Below are 9517 nucleotides of genomic sequence, written 5' to 3'. Positions count from 1 at the left end.
GCGTGTGCGTGTGCGTGTGCGTGTTTGAATTTGTTTGTGCATTGATGTCTGGTTGTAAGGGGGGCTCATCAGACAGCAGCTACATGGTTGAAGAAGCACTCAAATAAACTCACGTTTCCACAAGACCTAGGGGCATCTATGGGGACCTCCTAATACATCTCCAAACCCCAAACACACACACACACTAACACAGATATGTTTACGCACACACACACTTATCTCGGACCGAGCAAATCTAATGAGACAGCCAGACTGCGACGTGTACAGACAAACCTTAAGGCAGAAGTGCCTGAACACAAACAGACAGTTATAGAGTCAATAATAAACAGAGGGTACCCAGTGGTCAGGTGTGTTGTCCAAACAAGATCCATTGATCACGACTGCATTGGGACAACATCAGTTTGAATGTATATTAGTTAAAGCCAACCTCTTATTTACTAATGTTGTGCTGTTAAGATTTCAATTTCAGATCAACACTGATGTTCTGTTTCAATATTAGTGTGTTGCCAGACAACAGCTGAGACAATCAATATGACTTTCACATCTGTATTCTAAATATGTAGCTTCAGCCAGCAGCTGGTTATTTCAGCTTTAAATTAGACTGAAGTCTTCCGACCAGCTTTCTAATCAAAATGATGTTTTAATCTTCTTTAATTTAAAACTAAAAATATAAACAGTCCCCTTCATAAGCATTAGGCTTGCCGTCTCAATCTTCTTTTCTAATTAGCAAGAAGGCGAATAAGTAGAAACGTGTTAAAACCTTCATTAATTATTCAAGACAACATTTCAATCCGTTATCAGTGATTGGAAAGAAAATTAAAATTAAATAAAAAATTAACAAATTATTTTATAAACCCTTTTAAGTCTTAAGACCAAATGTTTAAAATGCTTGACAATAAAACAAGTCATAATTTAATCAATTAGTCAATAACCAATACATTTATCGCATCCTCTTGTTATTTAGCCATTTAAGATTAATGACTGTCTTGTTCCATCTCAACTATTAACATCTTTTAGTTTTAACTTATTTTTATTTTAATCTATTGTCAGTATATATTTTGTTACCTATAAATTATTAGATATCTTGTATAATCCCTCTTAAAATCTTTGTATGTTATTGGGAGTATATTAAAACTCACATTGCTTTATTCATCCTGCATTGTTAAAGCCAAGGCACATTGAAATAGTGTTGATAGCAACTTGATATATCTATGTATTCTTTTATTTCATTATCTATTTGTGTGTGTGTTACTCACATAGTCGGGCAAGGCAGTGTCGTCGCCCTGTCTGCCTCTCAGAGACTGCGTCGCCTGCTCCAAGACCTTGTTGTGCTTCTTTGAAAGCAGCGCAAACAAACTGCAGGAGACACAGAGAGGGAACACATGAGTGAGAGCAGCATCGACAGATGAATGATACACTTCACCAAAAGAAACCAAATACAGTTGTCACACCGCACCATGTCATTAATGTGCTGTAAATACTCCAACAGTGACCTTTACTCAGCTTAACTGAGGAGAGAAGCCTTTATTAAAAACAGATTATTATTAGAGAGCAGCCTGTTTTGCTTTATAAATGAGGCCATTCAAATACTGAATAATAAGATTTTCAAAAATGATGTCTCCAATTTACCATCAGCTTACAATCAGAACTAGTTTTTTAATAACTCGGCTATATTAAGGCCTGCGTAGGTCACAGCTTTGTTTACTCCGTTTTTTTCATGTACGTGTGTGTGGATGTTCTGCCCTTTGACCCACGAGATAACTGACTTGCTTCAACCTTATTGTGTGTGTATGGTTGTCTGTATGGGACTGCATGATTGGATGTTATTGCTGTACACATAGACAAGAGTGCATCACGACTATGTATGTTATTTATGCTCGGGTAGCAATGAGGTGGGTAATACAAACACGCATGTACCCAAAATAATACAAGAACACAATATGATTTGTCTAAAAATACATTTGATCTTGTTGACTTCTTTATTACATCTTATTTAATCCAATACTGAGTCTTGCTTGTCAGAGTCTCCTATCGTATTCATTGCAGTGTTTATCATAATTATTAGTGACCTTCTGTTTTAATTACAACTTTTTAATAGTCTTTCCAGGCCCCCGAGGCTGTCGAATGTTTAATTTGTGTGTCAATTAAGGAAAGAAATTGCAGAATAGATGAAATTCAATGACAGCAAAGGGCTAGGGAAATTCAGATGCAGAGCTCAGCTAAGCCCCATAAAGCTACACCTGTCCATCTGTCAGCAGGGGGAAACACACACACATTCTTTCTGCAGGCTAATTGGCTGAATGATAGCTGAATGGAGATATCTGAGCAGCTATGAGGAGGTCTACTTGTTATCTACAGACCTAATGTCAAAGGTCCTATTAGCCATGACTACTTAATGGGACCTGTTGTATTACCTAGTCAGTTTTTCTTATTCTAAATGAGACCACCGAGCAAGTTCCACCTGGGACATTTGCCCACAATTACATCCCTCATTTTTGGAGAGGCAGTGACGGACACGGCCCGGGGATCAGCGACACAGAAAGTCTTCAACACTGCTGGCCTGATCCCAAAATCAGTTATGAGCCTGCAGTAATGACAGACATGGTCTCCACTGACACACTGGAGATGTAAAGGGGCTCTGTCTTTACCAGTTCAAAGGATTACCCTCATCCGGACACACATACAGTGGGTGGTTACGAGCTGACTACATGCATGTTCTCACATTTATTTGAAGGCATGAGCGACTGCAAATCATTTATTTTATCAACAAATTGGGAAGAAAATGTCTTCTAGACTGTTGGTCAGATCATAAAAGCTATTTTATAAGATGTCACACTGGGCTCTGAAACTTATTCTAAACATATTTTAGAATAATACAATTAATAAAATATCTGATGGGTTTATTGGACACATGAGTATCTGTGGTGACAGAGGAGGCAATTCAAACTAGGGCTGCTCAATTAATCGTATTTTAAATCGCGATTACGATTATGGCTTGCAACGATTACGAAAACAACGTAATCGAAATAAAACGATTCTTTTTTTATTATTATTTAATTTTTTTTGGTTTTTCAGTTGAATTAAAGTTCAGGGTAATCAATTGTTAAAAACATACTGTTAAAAACAAAATTCTCTAATAAATGGATGTTTTCAAAGTCAATGAATAATCGCATTTAATAATCGCAATTACAATTATTGACCCAAATAATCGAGATTATGATTTTTGCCATAATTGAGCAGCCCTAATTCAAACCCATTGTTGCCTCTAAATAAACAACACCAACTTTGATTCTCTCCGAGAGTCTATTATGGAGCAGAGTTCGGCACTGCCTGGCAGACATTTGGAAATTCCTGGCAGGAAATTCCCCTTTATCAAGCCAGCCAGTTTAGCCCAGCCCTGGCCATCATACTCATTATCATTGTTATTATCATCAGACATGGAGTCAGTTGCTCTACATCACCACAGGATAGACATGTACACATTCACAGACAGAGTTCTTCTCTGACTCAAAACACCAGAGAGTCACAGATATGGAGAGAGACACTGGCAGCGAGATAAGAGGATCCTTGAGTGTGTGTGAAAGTGTGCACGTCTTCAAGAAGGAAACATTCCTTCCTGTGCGTCTGGAGTTCAAAAACACTCACGAATGACTTGATGTTTGGACCAATTCCATAAAGTCATTCACTTCCTCACGTCCCAAATCCTTCCCCTCAGTTACCTTGTGTTACATAATGTTGTGTTATGTTACTCTCTACACAAACACACCAATATTTCATCTCTTATCTTCTTCTGCGGCAGCCACTGTCAAGTTACTATAACGGTCATTAAAATGAATGAGTCTGCTGTGCTTGCATTTAAATATAAACTTCCATCCGTGTCTTAGGACAATTTATTTGTATATTTAAGTATCTTTGCTCACACAGATAAAGATTGTGTCAGGTCCTACTTGCTTGTGTGGTATACACTACGTATGCTGTTGATTTCAGTACAAAAACTACAAAATGTCAGAAAGGAAGTTCACTCCTGTGCTAGGCAGACTTTAACCATATTCATGCTCCGAGGAAGGCCTCTGGCCATAACACATTTATGTCTTTGATGGTGTGCCAACTCTTCCACTTGATTATCGGATTCATATATTTAAGTACCCAGTTTCTCTTTTTTATTCAAGTTCTCAGCCATAAAGGAAGCGCATTCAGCACAGTTTAGAGTTAGTAGAGGTCGGAGATGTGGCAATGATATGAGACAATTTTCTCTACAGTCAGCAACTTTGCCATACCATTTATACTGGGGTAGTCACTTTTTATCATCCCTAGGTGTATTAAACCATTGAAATGTTCAAGTGAAAGAGCAAGACTGTTTAAAGGGAATATTGGATCCTTGTGACTAAGTGACTATAATGTGACATTTAATCCACTAAATAAACCGAAGAAATGCAGCTCTGGTTATTTTATACGTTAACAGTTCCTTAATTTATCATGTTTAAATATGCATAGATATTGTGATATAAATGATATTACTGTATGCACATCGCCCACACTTAGTTGGAGGATATAAAGACTGTCAAATGAAAAGGTCAAGATTTAGACTCAGTAATTAAACAACTTTACTTTTTGTTTCAAACCAGAAAACAGGTCAATTATAAAATGGAAGAAAAGAAAAAGAAAAGCTAGAAATAAACATATTATATCATCATCTGTCCCACTCATTGTACAGTACGTCCTCACCTTATGATGCGCTGGGCGGCGTACTGGTGGAGACAACGAAACTGGGCAGACATGTTGGCAAGGGCAGCGAGACAGTTGGTGTGGAGGTACTTATCCTGCGGAGGATGCACACACATACATAAACATGTTAATAATGTTACTGCAAAGCAACAAATGACTCTGTAGTATCAATCTTTAGAGTCTCATCGTAACAAAAGCCATATGGAGGATGTGGATGTGAATAATTACAGTTTGAATAATTACCATTTGGTTTCTGAATGCACTGCTGTTTGGAAACTGTGTGAATGAATCCGTATTAAACTTACCCTTGTGCGGGTCATGTTGAACTGGATGGTGCGGATGACCACCAAAATGAGCAAACTGCCAAGTGAGATCTCTGTCAATGTTCTCTCCGTGTACCATGTGATGTTCTTCAATTCCTGTGAGAGGTAGACACAAAGAAATGAGACATGACTTTTGAATCCATCAGGAATTATTTACAATTTTCCCTGCCATTGCAAGTGAAGAAAGGTTTCAGTGACATTGCATGGAATGTACACAATGTGTATTCAGTTGTGTCTACCCACCACTTCATGGACAGAGCGATTGAAGGCGTCGTCCTCGGTGAGGATGAGGAGGATAATGAGGGCCATGTAGACATGATGAGAATTTCTGTTTTCCACGTGGTAAAGGATCTCGAGGATGGGCAACACCTGAGAGGAAGATGGGAGAGCAGAAGGAAGAGCTGAGCATGTGTAGGTGTAGTCGCAGGAAAAACATTCATTATATCCTTGTTACAAGATTCCACAAGCAAACAGCCTGAAGGGACAAAAATATAAATATTAATCCTGCAACAAGAAACAACTAAAAAAGCTGAATTCATTTTCTACAAAGCAATGGTATGCACAATTAAAAAAGGTATTCGTTGTGTTTTTCTTTTCAGTGAAAGGGAGCTTTTGTTGTCTAGCCTGGGGGCTTTGTTAAAGTTGAATCCATCAACAAGTCAAATACCATTCTATTTTTACTAGGGCTGCACAATATATGTTTTTGTTTTATATCGACATTGTCATGCAATGTAATTTTGCACGATATTGCATTCAGGGATCATTTTAGTTAGTTGAAAGAGGATAACAGTAGAAAATTGCACTTTACCAAGGGGCTATTATTCTTTCAGTTATTGGAGCCTTTTGTATTCTTTCTATGGTAAGTCATTTCGTTTCATTTGTTCTTCAATTCAACAAGCATCTGTTGTATTATTTAAAGTGTGTTACTATAGAAGTGCTAGTATCAAGTCAAAATCTAGAGTCCTGTATACAAGCATATTACAAATGTCAAGTAAAAAGTAGAAAAACAGCAATATACAAATACAGAAATATAGACATGTCAGAATAAAGGAGGGAGATAATAAAACGGTAAAAGCAGCACTGCAGATTCCCATTGAGAAGATATTTACATTATTTACTAATTCATGGCTGCTTCACTATAGGCAGAAGCAGATTGTATATTTAGATATGCAGAACAGATGGTAAAAGTGATCCGCTAACGTCAACAGTGGCAAAAGATTGTCTACTCAGACTCATATTGTCGGAGTGAAAGCAGTTAGTAGCTAGCATGCTGAGCGATGAACCCTCACAGATGCAGCGTTAGCTCATTACGCCGCCGTGCAGCCGTGCTTTGTTATGGCTAGACTCATTAGTACACCCCTACATAATAAACTCAATCTAGACTTGCTAATGGTAACATTTTATAATAGCAGCTATAAATGAGAAATAACACAGAAAGGTCATGCTGATAGACATGCATTCATTTAATTGCCCTGCGTTCTTTTAGAATATGATGTCTATTAAAAGTAATTTGCTGCATGTGTTTGCCGATTGCCATGAATCTTTTTTTGCAATTCTTAACAGACTACTTTTTCAACTGCTTTCTAATCAAATCTAATAATTTAGTGTTGCACTGCACGAAAAGCCTCACATGAATGTCTACAATGTTCATACATGATACCATCTGACATGCTGGTCTACAGATTGATTTTCATTCACTAAATGCCTCAGTACATTCACTCAGCTGGAAGGAATAACTGGCACTGTCCCACATGGACCGGAGAGCACCAGCTGCCACTGTATACATCCTCCCTGCTTTCCAAGCCATAGCATTTGGTCCAAGATGAAACGATTTCATGGCCATACCCATGTGTGTAGGAAGGACTGCATAATGTGTTTTGTTGAGGATTGCCAAACAACCCAGTGTTCTTTGCTACTGCTATTTCCATAACCTACAACAGAAAATATAATTAGGTTTTTAGGTTAGATATCTGAATGTAGGTTTGTGGTTAACACAAGCCTAAGAGATTTCAATGCGTTTTACTATGACACAAAATACAAAAATAAATCCTGTTGTGAATTTTAAGCTTTTACATGGAAAGGATGGGAAAATGAGAATACAGGGTTTGTTGGGAGACGCCATCTTGCCAAAAACAGCTATCTACTCAGTGGTGGTGGTTTAAGTTATCCAACCTTTGTGTAGATAATTTACACCCTATTCTTAGCTTTTTACTTCTGACGATTTATATAGGCATAATAAAATAATTAAAGCAGTGTTCATTTGTAGACATTATCTTGTTGAACAAAGCATGTTAGTATCATACATTTTTTCTGGCCATAGAGTTTATTTTCTTTAATAATCCCAAATTGAATAGAAATAATCCATTGTCTTTTTATTAAAAGAACCAGGGCTATGTTCTCTTCAAGGTTGGCCTACAAAAACCCGTCATTATTGCAGCGCATTTTTATCAAGTGGTCTTCATTGCCATTCTACCCACCAGATTGTCCATGTCAGTCCTGGAGAGCATATACGTCCTCATGTTTGCGTTCTGGTGAAGAAGGGTGTACAGTAGAAGAGTGGCCTGGTCAGAGCGCTGCTGCTCACACAACGCTGTGTACAGACTGTTGAAATTGATCTGGAAGGTGTGAGGTTGCTCAGCGGACATCGAAGACGTGTCTGCATGTGGAGAAGTCAATATTGTCAGGATGATAATGTTATCACATTTGTTCATTAACACCTGGTATATGTAATACACATTAAATACTCGAATAAAAACAAAAGTAAAACCAACAAATATATACCTTGTGTGTTTCTGAAACATGTGATGGCCTGGCGGTAGGGGTTTGGCCAGTCGGGGCCGTCTGTCAGATTGGCGAGCACCAGCAGTAACAGGAGGCTCTGATTGGACAGTGGTAGGGGGTTGTGTTCCTGGTCTACACCGGCTTTGTTGCCAGCCCCTCCCAATGTGAAGACACTCCATAACCCACCTGAAGACAGACACATAAATGGTGCACCGATAAAAAATATATTCCCTATAATAATATAGAGAAAAACATGTTTTTTTTACTCTCCAAATGCTTTTTAGTTATATATGACTTTAATTTCTGGTGAGTTCATGGATTTTTGCAATTTTGTGTGTGTTTTTTCCAGTGTGTATTACATTAAAGGCCAGTGTTTCCCCTACCATTTTCTTGGAGGGGCGCTGCGCCCTGCCAACGGAGTCCCGCGCCCCCACTGAAATTCAAGGTGTTTAAAAAAAATATATATAGATATGTATTTTTCATTTTTTTTAAATATATATATAGCACCAAATTGCAACTAATCTATATCTACTGTTACTTTTCACATTGAAAATGTGCTCTTTTATTAAATAAACTAAACGCTTTCATTTTAAGTTGTGAGTTTAGTGTTTTTGACCCAAAGAAACACTGATGCATTAATCAATAAAAATAATCCACAGCTCCTCTCTCTGCTCCAGAGGATTTAAAATATATATATATCCCAATGCCACCTACATATGGGCTCGTGTCCAACATACATTTAACCTTTTCCACAAAGACACAGTTAGCTGTCTCAGTGTGGTGAGCACAGAAACCAAACTGCATTGGGTGGAGTGGAGCGAAACCTTTGTCTAAATGTTTGGTGATTCGTTTTGACAGCCATTTCTCAGCTATCTTAAAAGGCACAGGGGATGATGCTGATTGGTCTGTAATTGGACGTCATTGCCTTTTTATTAAAAAAATCGGTGTCACCGTGGCCACTTTCCAGGACGATGGAACTTCCCTCGTGCTGATAGATTGATTTACTAACATACAAATTGGTTTTATTAGACCGTCGATATGTGTCTTTATAAAGTTGGTGTCTAAACCATCTGCATCCCTTGCCTTAGAACCTCTTAACCCTAAGATCATATTTTTTACCTCCACCTCTGTGATTTCCTCCAGGTCAAAAAGGGGCGTGTATCCACAGTCGGGCTATGGGAGACCTCAGATGGCGGGAAGAGCTTTGCAATAACAATGATATTATTAATGTAATTCAAGCCGCTTTAAGCACAGAAAAAATGCAATGTTCTTCTTTATCAAACACACATCCCTGTGTGATACCCAGGTAGGATTTCTAAGACTTAGAAACGAGAACCAAAGCTCTCTGTGTCAGAACAACAGACTGATGGATGGATCTCGGCCTCAGTGATGAAGAGCAGTCAGGTTGTGAATGTCCAACTTTTTATAGAAAGCATTTTTGTATTACTTGCAGCTCTTAAGCCTTTAACTGATTTACGCTTCATGAGGAGTCGAATGCAGGGGCGGACTGGCCATTGGGAATACCGGGAGTTTCCCCGGTGGGCCGGTGCTGTGTGTGGGCCGGAGGGCCCAAAAAAAAAAAAAAAAATCTTCTTTATTTTGCTTAAATCCTACTGGCCCACATTTGTAAGTGTTCCGGCCCAGCCCAGTCCAGCCCAGCCCAGCCCAGCCCAGTGGGGTGTGGCCCA

The 9517-nt window shown here is 38.5% G+C and overlaps 1 protein-coding gene across 1 annotated transcript in view; it reads right to left on the bottom strand.

Annotated features, from left to right (window-relative positions):
* Positions 1-274: 274 nt before the first annotated feature.
* Positions 275-9517, bottom strand: part of dym (dymeclin) — a 27121-nt gene continuing 17878 nt past the window's right edge. Inside the window, exons 9-15 of the mRNA XM_010789250.1 lie at positions 7830-8015; positions 7526-7704; positions 5292-5417; positions 5031-5144; positions 4726-4820; positions 1257-1356; positions 275-289 (exon numbers count right to left, since the gene is read on the bottom strand). Coding sequence (XP_010787552.1) covers positions 275-289; positions 1257-1356; positions 4726-4820; positions 5031-5144; positions 5292-5417; positions 7526-7704; positions 7830-8015 — 815 coding nt within the window. The remainder of the gene's footprint in view (positions 290-1256; positions 1357-4725; positions 4821-5030; positions 5145-5291; positions 5418-7525; positions 7705-7829; positions 8016-9517) is intronic.

This window comes from Notothenia coriiceps, unplaced genomic scaffold, assembly GCF_000735185.1.
Source record: "Notothenia coriiceps isolate Sejong01 unplaced genomic scaffold, NC01 NC01_scaffold00032679, whole genome shotgun sequence".
Lineage (NCBI taxonomy): Eukaryota > Metazoa > Chordata > Actinopteri > Perciformes > Nototheniidae > Notothenia > Notothenia coriiceps.
Note: the sequence above shows the minus strand (reverse complement) of the source record. Positions and strands in the feature narration are given on the sequence as shown.